We start from the raw sequence: 19,276 nt of genomic DNA, 5'->3' as shown, positions 1-19,276 counted from the left end.
CGACCTGAGCCGAAGTCAGATGCTTAACCAATTGAGCCACCCTGGCTCCCCGCTAAGAATTTTTTCAGTAATGAATAAGTGTTGAACTTTATATAATTTTCTTTCCTCCTTCAGATATGTTAAAATGGTGAATTGTATTATTTTACTTTCTAATGTTAAGGCAAACTTCCCTTCTTTGTATCGACTCCAGTCATGATGCATTATCATTTCGTATATTTCTAGGTTTGGTTTGTTAAACTTCTGTTCAGGATTTTTGCATTTATTTATATGAGTGAGGTGTCCTTTCGTTTATGTTTTTCACATACGTTGGGTTTTAGTATGGAGGCTATTCTATGTCAAAATATGAATTTTAAGTGGAGAATATTAAGTTTCTGCTCTCTATTCACACCTTGCACTACAGGGACTCCACTTGATTTGCGATGACTTGAGATATGGGATTTGGTGGTGCTTCTTGGGATCTTTTTTGTCATTAACGTCACAGACAGTTTTGTGGGGGGTGGCAGTAAAAGGTAACTAATAAAACACAAGTCACACAATTATCGTTAACTGGCAAAAAGGAATATCCCCTATATCAAAAGCAGGTAATAAAAGACGTCCGATAAGTTGCAAGATAAACAAAATCTTTTGTGGCAAAAGGAAAATTGCCACAGTCTTAACGTGAAGTAAAATTCGTATTGGATTAAAAAAATTGGCTCGGGGCGCCTGGGTGGCGCAGTCGGTTAAGCGTCCGACTTCAGCCAGGTCACGATCTCGCGGTCCGTGAGTTCGAGCCCCGCGTCGGGCTCTGGGCTGATGGCTCGGAGCCTGGAGCCTGTTTCCGATTCTGTGTCTCCCTCTCTCTCTGCCCCTCCCCCGTTCATGCTCTGTCTCTCTCTGTCCCAAAAATAAATAAATGTTGAAAAAAAAAATTTAAAAAAAAAAATTAGCTCAACTACATGCCAAAGAGTAAAAATAAAAATGATACTAATAGCTAAGATTTACTGAGCATTTAAATTGAACATAGTACTATTTTATATGTTGTGAGCTTAAAATAAAATGCATATGACAGGGCACAGTGATGACATCTGATAACTACAACAGGGGTATCAGTTAAAAAGATCTTTTCTCCGCCTTAGGAAATAAGAAACCGCTCTGCTTGGTGCGACTGGCCAAGGGCAGAACTTCTCCACGTTTACAAGCTGTTTGCAGCAGCACCATGAGCACCAACCCGTCCCCCGCTGCATCCGAGCAGCTCTGCTACCAGAACGTGACCGGATCCTGCGTGAAAGCCCCCTACTCGCCCGGACCCCGGCTCATTCTCTACACACTGTTCAGCTTGGGGGCTGTGCTGGCCGTTTTTGGAAACCTCCTGGTGGTGATTTCAATCCTGCATTTCAAGCAGCTGCACTCGCCAACCAATTTTCTCATCGCCTCTCTGGCCTGCGCTGACTTTCTGGTGGGGGTGACCGTCATGCCCTTCAGCATGGTCAGGTCTGTGGAGGGCTGCTGGTACTTTGGGCCGAGTTTCTGTACCTTCCACATGTGCTGTGATGTGGCATTTTGTTATTGTTCTGTCTTCCACTTGTGCTTCATCTCCATCGACAGGTACATCGCTGTTACTGAGCCTCTGGTCTATCCTACCAAGTTCACGGTGTCCGTGTCGGGGACATGCATCGGCATCTCCTGGATCCTGCCCCTTGTATTCAGTGGTGCCGTGTTCTTCACAGGTGTTCATGATGACGGGCTGGAGGAATTAGTAAGTGCCCTCAGCTGCGTAGGCGGTTGTCGGCCACTTATAAATCGATTTTGGATTTTGATAGATTTGCTATTATTTGTCACACCTACTTTTGTAATGATGATGCTGTACAGTAATATTTTTCTTGTGGCTAGAAAACAGGCTATAAAGATTGAAACCATTAGTAGCAAAACAGAAGCATCAGGGACATACAAAACCAGGGTGAGTAAGAGAGAGAGAAAAGCAGCTAAAACCCTGGGTATCACGGTGGTAGCATTTTTGATCTCCTGGTTACCGTACATGATTGATTCATTCATTGATTCTTTTGGGGGGTTTATAACACCTTCTTATGTCTATGAGATACTTTGCTGGTTCGCTTATTATAACTCTGCTGTAAATCCTTTGATCTATGCTTTATTTTACCCTTGGTTTAGGAGAGCAGTAAAACTCATTATAAGTGGTCAAGTATTAAAAGACAGTTCCTCAACCATAAGCCTGTTTTCTTAATGATCCTAAATTTCAAATCGAGGAATCTGTTGCTCGAGTGCGAATTTCCCCAGAACTGTGGCATGAATCACGCTGTATGAAGATGACCCATCAAACTGCAGAGGAGAAATAATGCCACAGTTTCAGTAGCATAATTTTATGTTTTTACTTTCTCAGTGAACACCTTTAAGCATTGAAAGAAATATGTTTACTAAAAAATGGCTGATGTAAGTTCATATTTTCTAGTGTCTTCAAATCTGTGCATTCCCTGCTTTGTCAATTGTTCATTATTTTCAAGGCTTCTCGTTAGGCTTACCCTTGTGTCACCTTCAAAGGTTGCCTGGTTCCATGTTCCCTGTGAAAGTCTCGCTGTCCCTGTCACCCCTGGACTCTGAGCACTTGACTTCCATTTTAAGCAGCTTGTTTCTTGGGTCTGGTCTTTTTCTGTAGCTCCTATAGTTCTCTGAGGCTTATTTCAGACTCCGAAATGGACTCGTGTTTTATATTTTGGGGCATATTTTATGGAATAATTCTGAACAGATGATGCAATTTCCACACTGGTGATTGTTCTTTCATGGGACTGTTTTCTCACCCTACGCGGTGAGCTATTTTACTTTTCTGCTGTTGTGGAGGGCATTTTTCTGGCATTTTTTTTTTCTATAAAAAATATCCAAAGTAGTACATTGTTGATGACAAAAATAACAATGCATTGCAAGTTATGGAGAAAGAATGGGTTATTTAGGAAGTGATGGTGTGGCATACAGCTTTTTGGAAAAGAATGTTAAGCATCTTGCCTCATATCATGAACAAAATCAAAACTAGTATTTCCAGATGTTAAAAAAAAAACTAGTGTTTTTAGAATTTTTCGTGGTAGAAATCATGACTGAACATCTGTATAGATTCAAGCACTCAATTTAATTTTTTTTTAATTCAAAGGAAACGAAGCCTAGTTCGGGAAAAATTAAAAAGTTACACTTGGAAAAGTCTGGGCAGCACACATGGTGAAGGTTAATAGATTTAAACACGTAAAGGCTTTAACAAAACAGTAAGACAAGGTTAACACCTGACTGGGCATATGACTGGTGATTCCACAGAGAAAAAATATATGAATGTTTAATAAACACATTAAAATGCAAATCTAAAAATAACTTTTAAATGCTTGTGAATGTGTGATATGGTATAATATACCAAATTGGCAAATATTTGAAGTTTCTATAATACCCGATATTAGAGTATGGGAAATTGGATACTTTCATGCAAGTACATTATAATTACATACATCTTGGGAGACTATAACTTAGTATCTCCTTTCTGAGAGGAATTAAAAATTTAAGGGGCGCCTGGGTGGCTCAGTCGGTTGAGCATCCAACTTCAGCTCAGGTCATGATCTCACGGCTCATGAGTTCCAGCCCCACGGCTGGGCTCTGTGCTGACCCCTCAGAGCCTGGCGCCTGCTTCAGATTCTGTGTCTCCCTCTCTCTCTGCCCCTCCCCTGCTTGCACTCCCTCTCTCTCTCTCTCTTTCTCTCTCTCTCTGTCTCAAAAGAAACATTAAAAAAATTTAAAAAAAAATTTAAAACATACGTGTCACTTGACTCTATAGCTCCATTTCTAGAAAGTAATCTTAAGAAAAGAGCCAGCCGAGAAAGCAAACATGACAATAACATTCATTGTATAACTTTTAATTATTAACTGGGAAAAGCCAAGGTCAATACGGGATAAATTAAATAAATTATGCTCCACCTATGTAATGGAACATTATGAAACTGTTAAAAAGTGCTAATGAGTTCTGTATAAATTGACATGGAAAAACAACCACAATATATTTTTTGACTAAAATCAAAATAAAACAGGGGCGCCTGGGTGGCTCAGTCGGTTAAGAGGCCGACTTCGGCTCAGGTCATGATCTCGCTGTCCGTGAGTTCAAGCCCCGCGTCGGGCTCTGTGCTGACAGCTCAGAGCCTGGAGCCTGTTTCAGATTCTGTGTCTCCCTCTCTCTGACCCTCCCCCGTTCATGCTCTCTCTCTCTCTCTCTGTCTCAAAAAAAAAAAAAAAAAAAAAAAAAAAAAAACATTAAAAATAAAATAAAATAAAATAAAATAAAAATAAAACAAAACCCAAACACCCTGATTGTAAAACCCCAGATTACATAACACTATAAGTAATATGGCCCCTACATATGTATATTTCCATATGCTCTTTTAAAGTCGAACTTTATGTATAATGGACAATGTGTGTATATATGGAGGGGTTACTGTGTCATTTATCGTTATCATTGCGGTGTTTGTGATGAAAAATTAATGTATCAAAATTGACATTACTATTTCACAATATCTGTTTTACTTGAGTACTGAGTCAGGTTTGTCTGTTTGCTTGTTTTAATCAAATGAGGATTTTCTTCGAGTATATATCCCTAGCATATTTTGTCTTATGTAAGGAAACTAAATTGTAGCTGCATTGGTATATTTTAGGAAGTACCTCTTACAAGTGGTTAAAGTATCTTAAGAGTTACATCTTAATGTTATCAAAATATTTTTAATATTGTTTTGAGTTGCACATTTTCATGGATCACACTTTGTACTTCTCTCTTTGGGGCTGCTGGAATTGAGTGTAATTACAGTTCTGGAGGCAAGAAAAGGTGTTAGGGGAAGTCCTGAGGAGGGTCAGTGGTGCACCGTAAGGCAATTTCCCCAGGGAAGGCCATTATAGCTTTTTGAAACAAAGGAGAGTGACCTCCTCAGGCAGAAGTGGACCAGCTGCCTCTTCCAGCAGAGAAAGGCTTGTGAGAATTAGAGGGCAGGGGTAATCAGTTTTATCAGGACCTGCCATAGGTCAACATTCTAATATTTAGAATCTTTATTTCCTAACCAATGCCAGAATTTTAGCAAAAGATGCTCTGGGAGTTTGAGAATTCATCTTGCATGGTAATTCAGCCAGCTATAGAATTGGGCCTGGGGCTTGGTTCTCAGAAACTCAGTCCTATGGCTATGGCAGAGAGGGGATTCTTTCAAAGTATTCAGGGAATGTTCCAATCCTTCATATGGGCCTTGAGCAAAGAGTTCAAAGACTCTCAAGCTCATCATTTTCTTTCCCCAGGTTCTCCAGAGCAGTTAAAAGAAACTAACCAATGTATTACACTTCTATTTTAACTAAAATGTGGTATGGCAGCAAATCCTTGGTCACCAGAGTCTCGTCTTCTGTAGGCACTTGATTACAGGTGTCTACAATAATAATTTGAGTAAATGTTGTGCCACTGTAGGCTACGGGCTAAAAATTCTCTTTCTACCTCTGGAAATGGGGTCATGAATGCATCAAAGAACCAATTCCAGGAAACCCAGAACCTATTCAGAGAACTCATCTTAAGATTCAATTCCTCTGGAATATAGTTCTTTTATCATTTTATGGAATCGGTCTTTATTTCTGAAGGTATGATCTGTCAGGATTTTTATATTGTCCAGTATTTATACAGCCATAACAGCATTCTTATGCTCATTATGTGAATAGCATATATTTTTTAATTCTTTTTTCCTTTAAACAGTGTGTCTCTTCTAGACAGCAACAGTGGAGATTTACTATTTTTATGCAGCCTGACAATTTTTGTCTATTAATTGGAGAGTTTAATCCACTTACATCTGATATAAATTTTACATATTTAAGTTAATTCTATTATCTGATATTTATTTCTCATTTGTTACTTTTGTATTTTGTTTCCCTGTTGCTCCTTTCTTGCCTTAGTTTTTGTTAAAAAAAAAACACTTTTAGTTACCATTATTTTCTTCTTTGGGCTTCTTATACATGGAGAAATATAATATGGAGACTTAGTAGATTCAATATTATTAGGACGTCCAATCCTTAAATGTTACCAGGAAAATATAACAATCTTAAATATGTATACAGTTAGTGGTAGAATATCTACACTCGTAAACCATAAATGACAAAACTAGAAGGAGAAATGAGCAAATTCACTGTCCTGATCAAATATTTCAGTATGTCTTTCTGTAACTTTTATAGATGAAATTTTACACCAATAACAAAACCACAGGTTTTGTTTTTTTCCTAAAAATTTACAAGGTGATTCTAAAAGTTGTGTGAAACATAAAGACAACAGAATAGCCAAAACAATTTTAGAAAGAACAGCAGAGGGGAAAGCTTACATAACTTGACTTTAATACTTACTATCATGTTTCAGTTAAGACAATCAGGTATGAACCTAAACACAGAAACAAGATCAACAGACTAGAATAGAGTCCAGAAACAGGTTCACAGGTACATGGTTGACTGGTTTTTGACAAAAGAACAAACATCATTCACTGGAAAAAGAATAGTCATTTCAAGAAATGCTGCTGAAAGTGCTAAATACCCATATCTTACTACTACTGCTAATGCTACTAAACCTCAAACAATAATAATAATAAAATTCCTCACAACATAGTTAAAATTAATATGACATGAATTACAAAAGTAAACATTAGGAGTAGAATTACAAGAATTTCAGAAGGAACATAGAAGAAAATAGTTGTGACAATGAGTTAGGCAAAGGCTTCTCAGGTAAGAAACAAAGTCGCTAACCAAAAAAAAAGTTGAACTTCATTAAAATTAAAACCTTTACTCATCAGAAAAACACTAGCAAGAAATCGAAAAGTCCAACATTCGTAACATATATTTAGAAAGGACTTGTACCCAGTCCACTCAGTAGTAATAAGAACTCTTAAAACCCAATTACAAATGGGCAAAAATGTTAATGAATAGTTCACCAAAGTGGATACATCAATGGCCAATAATAACATGAACAGATTCTTAATATCACCATTCATTTCACTAAAAGCATCGCGAGATATTGCTAACATCGCCTGGACTGTTTAAAACAAAAAGAAATGGGAATACTGATATTGAAGACAACTTGGAGCAGGTGGAATGCTCACAGATTGTTTTGGGGCACGTAAAATGGTGCAATTACTTTCCAAAACAGTTTGTAGTTTCTTGTACAGTTAAACATAAGGTTCCGATATGATCTAGCAATTCTACTCCTAGGTATTTCCCAGAAACACATGAAAACATATGTCTGCGCAAAGAATTGCACATGAATATTGATAGCGGGTCTGTTACTAATAACCCCAAAGTAAACACAATAAATGTCTATCAACAGGTACATGGATAAAGTAATTGTGATTTATTCATATAATTGATTGCTATTTAGCAATAACAACGAACCACTAAATATCACCAACAAACGGATGAATCTCCCAGACATTAAGCTGAGAGAAAGAAGGTCACAGAAGAGTACATATTGTGTGATTCATTCCCCGAGTGATTTTTAGACCTCACAAACTAATCTGTAGTAGTAGAATGAAGATCACTGGTTGCCTAGGGCAGGAGAAGAGAAATGGGTGAGATCTACTACAAAAGCCTCAGGAAGCTCCTGCGGCATTGAAAATGTTCTATATTTTGATGGCAAAGATGGATCTATTTATTGTAAGTCATCAGCCTGAACACTGTAAAAGTGTAAATTTTCCACACACAAATTATCCCTCATAATGAAAAAGCTGGTTTTTAAAAATGACCAGAACTCATTTATTTAAAAACAAAAATCTTTTTCAAAGCCTAAAGCTGAGCTCTGTTCTAGAAAGCTAAGAGGAAAAAGAACTTTGTCAATGGTAAAATCTAAAGTATAATGTAGGAATATCCACATTCCAAAGATTTTTCTTCTTTAATATCTTCCCAACAGTTCCCATTTAGAAACAAACTACCAAATAAACAAAAACAAAAAGCCTTAGCAGAAACCTGCTTTTTAGGTGGACATATACTTCCTTTATGTATTTCCATGAAGAAAACGCTATATTTCCATATCCCCATTTTTCCAAATCAGAATTATTAAAACTCAACCTTAGACATTCCAGATTTTAATAAATGATTATGCATTTAATTTCTTTAACACAAACCAACAATGAAAAGGAGAAAGAGTTTATTTGAAGGTTTTAGTGACAAACAGGAATCATAAATAAATGGTTCTTACAAAAATGATAATGCAGTCTCCAGTAATTGGGAGGAATGAACAATATGGCTTTCAAGTTCTATACAAAGGTTTTTAAGGAGAGGCACTATTTCTATTTCTATTTCATGAAAAAGTCAGATGTCATCTGGAAATGAGAAGAATATAAACTTATTTTTACCCTAAAGATAATCATTATTTAGATTTTTCTTTTCTTTCCACACCTTGCACTATGGGGATTCAATCTTCAGGGCTCTGGGTATTTGGAATTACTTGGCTACTTTCCTGAGGGGACAGAGTGATTTGGGCATTGATAAAGCTCTGATAAATTAGGGGGAAAATGCTAATAAAAAGTGGCATTATGCATGCATCACATAACAGCTCTTTTGATGACCAATGCTTCTCAGATATGAACTAGTAGGCGATACGGGGAAAATATTTTTTAATTAAAATAAACAGCATCTTATGTAAAGATGAAAACTAACTGCTTATTCATTGCAAAGTGAAATATTTTATAAGGTGAGGATATGAATCAATCACTTTTTAAACATGAAAATAGGGAATTTTACTCACAAAAAAATAGGGAAAGAATGTACTGGCAATTACTGGTATGTTGTATATATCTTTTTTTTTTTTTTCCCTAAGGATTTTTGAAAACTGGAATGCCACTCTTAGCCGTAGAAGACAGTTTCCCAGGTATCGAAACGAAGAATCATGAGCAGTGATTTGCTCCCCCCTGCAGCTGGGCAAAAGTGCTTTGAGAACCTGCATAGATCCTGTGTCAAAACTGCCTACTCACCAGGCCCCCGCATGATTCTCTATGCAGTGTTTGACTTTGGGGTCACGCTGACCATATTTGGAAACCTCTTGGTGATGATTTCGATTCTTCATTTCAAGCAGCTGCACACACCTACAAACTTTCTGATCGTGCCCCTGGGCTGCGTACACTGACTTCTTGGTGGGGGTGACTGTCATGCCCTTAAGCACAGTGAGGTCCGTGGAGAGCTGCTGGTACTTTGGGGAGAGTTACTGTAAATTTCACTCTTGTTTCGAAGAGTCTTTCTGCTACGCTTCTATCTACCATTTGGGTTTTATTTCTCTCGATAGATACATGGCTGTCACTGACCCTCTGGTCTACCCTGGGAATCGCCTTCCTTTGATAGCTTTCACTATCACTGATAGGCTACCAGTGATAGCTTTCCTGATTTCATGGGTGCCATGCTTCATTGATCCAATAATCAATGCCTTCTTGGGTTTCATCACACCCACATATATTTATGAAATATTGGTTTGGATTGCTTACTATAACTCAGCAATTGACCCCTTAATTTATGCTTTCTTTTATCCTTGGTTTCAAAAAGCCATCAAACTGATGGTCACTTGGCAGAGAAGATCTTGAGAGAGAATTCCTCAACAATAAATATATTTTCTGAGTAAGTGTAAGTGATAGATTGAGAATAGATTCACAATGAACATGGCATTGGGAAGAAGAAAAATGAATCATAACTGTGCAAGATCTTCTCATGTGACATAATCGCAGTATGCTTCAGTTTTGACCCAAACACTTAAATTCAGGCTCACAGTTCAAGTTCATATAAATGCAACATCAAAACCCATTTGTGGAAGGAAATGGCATGGCCTTGGAGCCAGAAATGCCTGGACTGCAATGCCAACTTTGCCATTTAGCACCATGACCTTGGGCTGCTTCATTTCCTCTGAGCTTAACTGTACTTCTCTGCTTACTAATCACTCCCTGGTAGGATTTTTCAGAAAGATTAAGACAAGAATATAAAGGACCTAGTATATTTTTGTTATTCTAACCCTGCCTTTGATTACTTTATATTAGTTCTGCTCAAGCTATATCTTCTCTTTGTTTCCTTGTAATATTTTTTTAATAAACTGTAAATACAACTAAGAGACACTTAAGGAGGCAGTGGCTCTTTGCTCTGACAGGGTAAAGGAATGGGTCTGCACTGCCTGGTGTTCAGATTGATGGGTCCAAACGTGTGATTTCAGAGTCAGAAAAAAATCAGTCAAGAGACATATCTCTCAACTGTAATATCAATGCAGGCATTTACAATGGGAAAGATAAATGGCATCATAAAAAAACATTTATTCAGTAAGCTTCCTCCTGGTAAGTCTCCGCATAGAATTACAGTAGGCGTCAGAAATTTTGCCAGTTAACATATGGTTAAAGAAAGGGTTTTAAGATTGTCATTCATCATGTTAAGATTAATATTCAAATTAATTTATGTTTTATTCATGTAATTGAACTTTGTTCCAAAAACTACTTACAGAAGCCTTCAAGGATATAGGTGAAAATGTAAATTAAAAGTATGTTCAAAAGGAGAAAGAAAACTGAAATATAGGGCATAAAAAGAAGCCAAGAAAGAATCTGCAAAATACGTTTCATATGACCCACAAACTTGGTTCACGGGTGAAAAAACAAAGCTGCACTAGTCATGCAATTCACCGTGGATAAACTAAGCCAGTTATTTCAGAGACTTTTCTTGGTACTAAGACTGAAGGGTGCTTTATGCCCCAGGAACAATGTGATACGTCACTTGATGTGGTTCCAGCTCTACTTTTATTGCCATCAGACACGGAGATTTTTTTTTAATATTTTTTAACGTTTATTTATTTGTTTTTGAGAGACAGAGAGAGACAGAGCATGAGTGGGGGAGGAGCAGACAGAGAGGGAGACACTGAATCTGAAGCGGGCTCCAGGCTCTGAGCTGTCCGCACAGAGTAAGACGTGGGGCTCAAACTCACAGACTGAGTATCAGCTCTTGGGAGCAGGAGTGAATATATATCAGAATATTCTTGCTGTATTTTTCAAATTTCTAGAATAATTTACATCAACAGTATCTACTACACAACATTTCTGTTCTTACACAAATGCTGTGAAGTGGTAAACCTTTCCTGAAATAGTGTATCATTTCCAATTCTACTGCGCTTATGAGAAACGGTCTTATCTCTCTCTCGTCTTTATTGGATTTTGTATATGATTAAACGCACCCTAGAATGTTTAGTATCATTTTACCCACAACTCTTCAGTTCCAACACTGAATATCATCAATGTCTTACGATTCCAGTGGTTTTAGTGTAACGACGTTTTCTCATTCTGTTCCGCAGCTAGAGAATTCTCCTCCGGACTCATTTTAAAGATAAAGAAGCTAAAACAAAAGTGTTTAAGAACTCTGGTGAATATCATAAAGCTTCTGGATTCAAGCAAGCACTTTCAACATCTAGTTTAATACATTTACACTTGTCTTTTCTCTCTCTCTCTCTCTCTCTCTCTTTGGGGGGTAGCCTCTCAAATAGATTCGACAAACCATTCCATTTTTATCACTTTCTTCCTAGACCAACATACTATGGTACTTTTATAAGTGTTTGAAACTTTCGCTTGGAAGACACCAGCTACTTCCCTCATTGTTCTCTTCTGTGAACTTATTCTGGTTGTGTGCTGCCTTTGCTATTGGCCTTTGCATCAGTGAACATTTATTAAGTGCTTCTGTCTGGTGTGCAACACGTGGGCTCTGGAACTGGAAAGATATAACAATAAAGCCAATTTCAACCTAATAATGATTTATCCATGTCACGGAGCCCTCACTGTGTGCATGGGATCCCTTACCTGCACTCTCAGTCTTCTCAACAACCCTGTAAGAGGGCAAATATTATTACTTCTATTTCCTAAGTGAGGAGCCTGAGGCTTAAAGAAGTGAGTAGAAGGCCAAGGTAGCATATTTGTTCAACAACAGAATCTTATTCATAGCCAGGCAGACAGAGAGTAAGTGCAGCAAACACCAACTATTCTTCCTTACAGAGGAGACTGTGGCCCCACCTCTGTATTCAGGTCATTGGGAGCCATTTGGAACATGGGACTTTCCTTCTACCAAGGGCAGTATGAGCATCATAAAGAAAAGTGCAAAGTTCTTTGGGGAGACGGGGACATCGGAAGGAGTAATTGATTTGCTATGGTGTAACACAATTTTTTTTAACATTTATTTATTATTGAGAGACAGAGACAGATGGAGCATGAGCATGGGATGGGCAGAGAGATGGGGACACACAGAATCTGAAGCAGGCTTCAGGCTGAGCTGTCAACACAGAGCCCGACGCGGGGCTTGAACTCACAAACCGCGACATCATGACCTGAGCTGAAGTCGGACGCTTTACCGACTGAGCCAGGCACCCCTATGGTGTAACATTTTAATCCATGTTTTCCACTCATCTATACTCCTTCATTCTGGAAATAGTATTTTTTTTTTATGTTTATTCATTTTTCAAAGACAGAGAGAGACAGAGCAAAAGCAGGGGTGGGGCGGGGGGTGGGAGTGGGTACACAGAATCTGAAGCAGGCTCCAGGCTCTGAGCTGTCAGCCCAGAGCCGGATGCGGGGCCCAAACTCACGAACCGCGAGATCATGACCTGAGCCGAAGTCGGATGTTCAACCGACTGAGCCACCCAGGGGCCCCTTGGAAATAGTATTTGACTGTACAACGCTCTTCCCCCTGAGACTGAAGGGAGGGCCATTCAGATAAACTGTATCTTAACTGCTAAGTCGGGGTTGGCCCACACATCATGCACAACCATGATCTTGTTGCTTTATACTATTCATTCTTAGGCTCCTTTGCACCTTTTCTCCACACAAATCCCCCCATCTCATCTAATCATTGTTGAGATTAGAAGTTTCATTTTCTTTTTTCCACGGATCAATTGTTAGTACGTTATTATGAGTAACAGTATGATTATGTTTGCTCATGTATTTAACAGTCCCTTGCAAAGTCTCTCTTTGTTTTTCCATGTACAAAGATGAAAACAATAGAGCTTGTAGAAACATTTCTGTATGTCCTCCTTTCTCAGGAACTGATCATTGTGTCCATGGCATTACTCTCTGCTTTCTAGTGATCTGTTGTTCATAGTTGTTTATCCCAAAAAACTTCATGACTTAGGAGAACGTCCCTCTTGTTCTTCTTTATACTCCCAGCTGGACCTTACACTGTACTTGGAAATAATGGATAATCAATAAATGTTTACTGAATAAATAGATGTGTATTCATTTAAATATAGAACATTTTTAATAAGTTTATATAGAGTGTGCCTGGTCACATTGAGAAAATAATAGAATTTCCTTCAAGCTCTATTGATAGGAATGGCTCTTACCTCTTTAAAAACCTTATACTTGGCACAAAAACAGACACATAGACCAATGGAATAGAATAGAAACCCCAGAATTAGACCCACAAACGTATGGCCAACTCATCTTTGACAAAGCAGGAAAGAACATCCAATGGAAAAAAGACAGTCTCTTTAACAAATGGTGCTGGGAGAACTGGACAGCAACATGCAGAAGGTTGAAACTAGACCACTTTCTCACACCATTCACAAAAATAAACTCAAAATGGATAAAGGACCTGAATGTGAGACAGGAAACCATCAAAACCTTAGAGGAGAAAGCAGGAAAAGACCTCTCTGACCTCAGCCGTAGCAATCTCTTACTCGACTCATCCCCAAAGGCAAGGGAATTAAAAGCAAAAGTGAATTACTGGGACCTTATGAAGATAAAAAGCTTCTGCACAGCAAAGGAAACAACCAACAAAACTAAAAGGCAACCAACGGAATGGGAAAAGATATTTGCAAATGACATATCGGACAAAGGGCTAGTATCCAAAATCTATAAAGAGCTCACCAAACTCCACACCCAAAAAGCAAATAACCCAGTGAAGAAATGGGCAGAAAACATGAATAGACACTTCTCTAAAGAAGACATCCGGATGGCCAACAGGCACATGAAAAGATGTTCAGCGTCGCTCCTTATCAGGGAAATACAAATCAAAACCACACTCAGGTATCACCTCACGCCAGTCAGAGTGGCCAAAATGAACAAATCAGGAGACTATAGATGCTGGAGAGGATGTGGAGAAACGGGAACCCTCTTGCACTGTTGGTGGGAATGCAAATTGGTGCAGCCGCTCTGGAAAGCAGTGTGGAGGTTCCTCAGAAAATTAAAAATAGACCTACCCTATGACCCAGCAATAGCACTGCTAGGAATTTATCCAAGGGACACAGCAGTACTGATGCATAGGGGCACTTGTACCCCAATGTTCATAGCAGCACTCTCAACAATAGCCAAATTATGGAAAGAGCCTAAATGTCCATCAACTGATGAATGGATAAAGAAATTGTGGTTTATATACACAATGGAGTACTACGTGGCAATGAGAAAAAATGAAATATGGCCTTTTGTAGCAACGTGGATGGAACTGGAGAGTGTGATGCTAAGTGAAATAAGCCATACAGAGAAAGACAGATACCATATGGTTTCACTCTTATGTGGATCCTGAGAAACTTAAGAGAAACCCATGGGGGAGGGGAAGGAAAAAAAAAAAAAAAAGAGGTTAGAGTGGGAGAGAGCCAAAGCATAAGAGACTGTTGAGAACTGAGAACAAACTAAGGGTTGATGGGGGGTGGGAGGGAGGAGAGGGTGGGTGATGGGTACTGAGGAGGGCACCTTTTGGGATGAGCACTGGGTGTTGTATGGAAACCAATTTGACAATAAATTTCATATATAAAAAAAAAATAATAATAAATAAAAAAAATAAATAAATAAATAAATAAAAACCTTATACTAAGCATATTTTGGGTTGTCTTTCTCTCGACTCTGATTTTTCAATCGTTTGATCCTATCTGACCTTTCAGATTCTGTATGGATCATTCTTTATGCCTCACAGTGCTTATCATTATCAATGCTGCAGAAACATACGTGTTTATTTGTAGTATACGAGTGTGGCCATTCATGGTTATGAATTTTATTTGAATTACCCTCTGACAAGAGTCTCATTCCCTAACTATAGGGCATTGGTAGTTGAATTCAAGGGACAGAACAATTCCAAAACTAAACATGTATTTTTCTACACTCCCATTAGCACCTAGACATTAGACGGTGAAGGTAGACTCCTCATGGCTTGAAACTGAAAGTTATCTTTAAAATAATCTAAATTAAACCATCCTCTGTTGGATGCAGGCTGCGGCTTATGTAACCCGCACAAGGTCTGATTGCAGGCATCTCGTGAATTCGTGTAGAGTGTCGGCCACACTCCAGCAGCATCCAGGTGTGCACAGGGCCCGAGTCGATGCACCCTCTTGTCCTCCAACACGGGCTCACAGTACAACCGCCCCTTCCTGAAGGTTGCCTCAACTCTCCTCCATTCGATCTGGCTCACCTGGTTCCATAGATTCATGGTCTGTTCAAATATATACACAGACACATGGGGTTCTCAGTTAGCTTTGAAGAATTTTACAGGACTTCAGTTACAATGACAATTTTAATCAGAATTAGAACCCTGGTTCAGAAACGAAAGTCCCTGAGAACTGGAAAAGAATTTCTCCATGGCCTTCGAGGACAAGTACTCTGAGGAGCAGCGTGATGCCAGCATGATGGCCATCCCTTAATTTTAAGCTGTTTCTTGGTGGTCCCTGTTGAGGAGCTTTTAAGATTTTCTTTTTGTATTTCTTGCATTGCTGCCTGTGTGATCTTTTTTGTCTGTCTGTCCTCTTCGCATTTTCAACCTGAAGACTCGGACCTTTCTTTTACCCAGAAAAAGCTTCCCCTACAATTGCTTTCAATATTTTCTTCCGTTTACTCTTTGTGATTGCTCTTTCTGGAGCTTAGGATTTCTCCCAGGCTCTGTTGGAAAGAACAGCTCTTACCTCTCTGGTAACCTTATACTGTGTGTATCTTGGGTTGTGCTTTACTCTGGTTTTTCAATCAATTTGATCTCATCTGGTTTTTATCTTTCAGAAATACTTTTGGGGACATTTCATTGGGATTTCAGGAGTAAGGTAGAGTGCTTAATTATCTTCGTAGGGCTGATTTTCTGACAGTAGGCACCAATTCAACTATTCCAGTTGTGAAAACACTGAAATGCTCACTATTGGTTGGTAAATATCTATTTCCCTGAGCTGCCATGAACCACCTGTTTATTTTCCCTAGAAAGTCCTCCCCAGACTGCAAAGGCTCCTCCTGATCCAGCTGTTGGAAGATCAATGCAAGGCTGGGGCGCCTAGGTGGCTTGGTCGGTTAAGGGTCCGACTTCGGCTCAGGTCATGATCTCACGGTCCATGAGTTTGAGCCCCACGTCAGGCTCTGTGCTGACAGCTCAGAGCCTGGAGCCTGTTTCAGATTCTGTGTCTCCATCTCTCGCTGACCCTCCCCCATTCATGCTCTGTCTCTCTCTGTCTCAAAAATACATAAACATAAAAAAAGAAAGAAAGAAAGATCAATGCAAGGCTAAGGAGGACGTCTCCAGGGCTGGCTCTGCCTGTCAGCATAGCTTGCATTCTGACCGTCATTGCCTCCTCCGTCTGCTTTACAGTTTTTTTACCGTGTTGAAATATCAACCCTGACTATTGAGCTGGAAATCAAGTGGTCACATGCTGAAGAGCACTTCATCAATGATAAATTTATTTTAGGTCATGAATGCTTAAATAGGGGAAATTTAAGAATGAATTCAGAATTACTGAATGATCGTTTAATTATCATTTGTTTCTAAGAAAGGAATGTGATCTCTCAAAATGTGTGGTAGGGTGGTGGGACGTATTCTTCAAATTAGTCAGGAAAAGCATGAAGGAATGAGTCTCTGGTCATCAGATTCATCCTTCCTGCTTGCTAGTTTAATTGGAAGTCTGACTCATTGAATATGTTACTAGATTTGAGACAGTCTGAGCTTGGTTACATCACAAACATCAAATGGCTTCACCATTCTATCTACTAGAGCAAGCAAACACCCTTTGACTCTCCCTTACTCATTTTTAATAACACTCTAAGCAAATCTTATTGCTTTCCACTCAACTTCCACTACTTATAAACCCATAATAAATTCTAGCTAATTCAGATTAAAACTTTAAAATCACACCCAGTTCCATATTCTTTCAGTGACGTCCAGGCCCAGGCCCTTGGGCCCTAGAGTACAGAGGAGTGTATATCTACTTTTCACTCTTTCTTCCTCTCTCCTTTTCTGCTTCTGCTTCCACCCGCCCTCCAGAGTGGGGCAGCAATGGAATAAGGAGAATATTACTAATGGGACAAAAGCTGTCCTCACGCCTGGTAGGGTCACTGTCTTGGTGGACAATGCCCTGAATGTGCCAGGTACCTAAGTGGAGGCTCTGTGATGAGGTGTATACATGACTTCTTTTGGGGGGCCGGGGAGCCTGCCCGCCATCTGGTCCCTTGATATCGGTGAGCCACTCCAGTTGAACTTCCAACTCCTCCTTAGAGTCTGTCCATGAAGGGAAACCTTATAGACCTTTCTTTCTAGGGTCTCTCCATCCAGGGAACCACTCCATTGAAGAAGGTACTGGCAAGATGATTCAAACTGATTCCCTGTTTAGATCTGCTTATTCAGTAGCCCTGCTGACCTGCCCTGTCTTCATGTCAAGTAGGGGAAAGTAGAGTTGGAGGAAGATGGCTGTGAGGCAGACAGGCCAGCAGGAAAAGAGGCCTGTCTTGTCACCTACTCAGGTGGCACTGATGCATGCCAGGGAGCAGAAGTTTGGACTGTGTCCTGCAGGGCTGCCTGAAGAACCCGCATACGCACTGCACAAGAGGGATGTTACTGGAAGGCTCACAACACCAGGGTCGTGAGCATGAAGCAAATGTGATGAGGAAACCAAATTCAGTGTAAAATTATTGTTCTCCTTTTCTTCTACTCTACCTGTTCCCTATGGAGTGGAGCAGAAAAGGAGGATGCGGTAAGGAATGAAAAATCAGATGCGTCCCATCCCTAAAACCAGGCTTTTTAAGTTCAGACTTGGCTAGCATTGGAAATAGCGAGGACAGGGATATTCAATTAGATACAGAGGATAATTTTAAACTTGAGTTTAAAATTGGAGTCATTTAATTTTTAGAAATTGAATTCAATAAAATTGAATTTTTAACACTCACGAGTGACTGTAGAGATATGCCTGAGATTTAATGAAAGAATAAACAGGGAAGATTTGCTAGAGCCCATTTTAGAGACTGTGATTTGGGGAAAAATTAATTTCATGCTGCTTCTCATCCCAAAGATTTCCATAAGCAATTAAGACACATCTCTAAGAAATACTTGTTAAACACAAATTAATCATGTGATGAATCAAAATGAGAACTGATTCAGTTATTCATTAACTTGAAGGATTGCTTGGACTGGCAATTGAACATATGGATTTTGTAATCAATGCCAACCACTGTTCATTTACAGTTTAACCCTCTGATTCTGATTAGTGTTTGGTTACCTCTAGCCTCTAGTCCAAAGAGACAAGAGTACAAAACATTTCTCTCCCCTTCCTCTCATTAACAAATGTATGAATGTGAGCACTGGAAAGAACACAGAGATCATTAATGCATCTTTCTCTCTGATAATGAGAATTGTCTCGCACTTTCAGTCACTGGGGAGATGTTTATTTAATGACTTTTTATTTTAGGAATGTCTGAGAAGTTCAAAACTTTCAAACTGATTGTCGAGTACAGAAAAGAGACTGAAAACTTTGTATGATGCAAGATAATCAAAAGTTTGCCTCCAAGTCCTTCCCTTCATGTTAGAAAATATAATCCCTGAAAAGCATTGATTGCCACTTACCCTTGATCGTTATCTGATGCATTCCTTCAAGATGGTCTTATGAGCAAGATAGGAAGACTCATACATGTGCAAGAATTGTAGATTTAGGAAATGCCTCTAATTTACATGGCATCTCAGCTCTGGGCTAGTTGCTATTTATTAGACTAACCCCAGATATGAGTGTATAAAATAACCTAGATTCTGCTAATAACTTTCAATGATATAGAAGAAAGAAAGAAAGAAAGAAAGAAAGAAAGAAAGAAAGAAAGAAAGAGAGAAAGAAAGAAAAAAAGAAGAGAGGGAGGGAGGGAGGAAGGAAGGAAGGAAGGAAGAGAGAAAAAGAAAAAGGAAACTTGCATAAGAATCCTTTTTCTTAGTAGAAACTTCATATTTCTTTCTCTAGAAGGTTGATTTCTTGGACATCTGCTTCCATTGGATCATGTCAGATTTATTAACAGTCCTTATTATTTCATTGTCTTTATTTAGCTTA

The 19,276-nt window shown here is 39.0% G+C and overlaps 1 protein-coding gene and 1 pseudogene across 1 annotated transcript; both read left to right on the top strand.

Annotated features, from left to right (window-relative positions):
* The first annotated feature begins 1,121 nt into the window (after window positions 1–1,121).
* Window positions 1,122–2,237, top strand: LOC147581214 (trace amine-associated receptor 6-like). The gene has a single exon (XM_086705960.1). It carries the CDS (start codon window positions 1,196–1,198, stop codon window positions 2,219–2,221), a length of 1,026 nt encoding a protein of 341 aa, XP_086562086.1. The 5' UTR covers window positions 1,122–1,195; the 3' UTR covers window positions 2,222–2,237.
* Window positions 2,238–8,902: 6,665 nt separating this feature from the next.
* On the top strand, window positions 8,903–9,625 carry LOC112862634 (trace amine-associated receptor 7a-like; annotated as a pseudogene).
* The last annotated feature ends 9,651 nt before the right edge of the window (window positions 9,626–19,276 follow it).

The sequence above is a fragment of the Puma concolor genome, chromosome B2 (assembly GCF_028749965.1).
Source record: "Puma concolor isolate L17-30 chromosome B2, mPumCon1.1.hap2, whole genome shotgun sequence".
Lineage (NCBI taxonomy): Eukaryota > Metazoa > Chordata > Mammalia > Carnivora > Felidae > Puma > Puma concolor.
The sequence above is the reverse complement of the archived record's forward strand: the minus strand, read 5'-3'. Positions and strand labels throughout refer to the sequence as shown.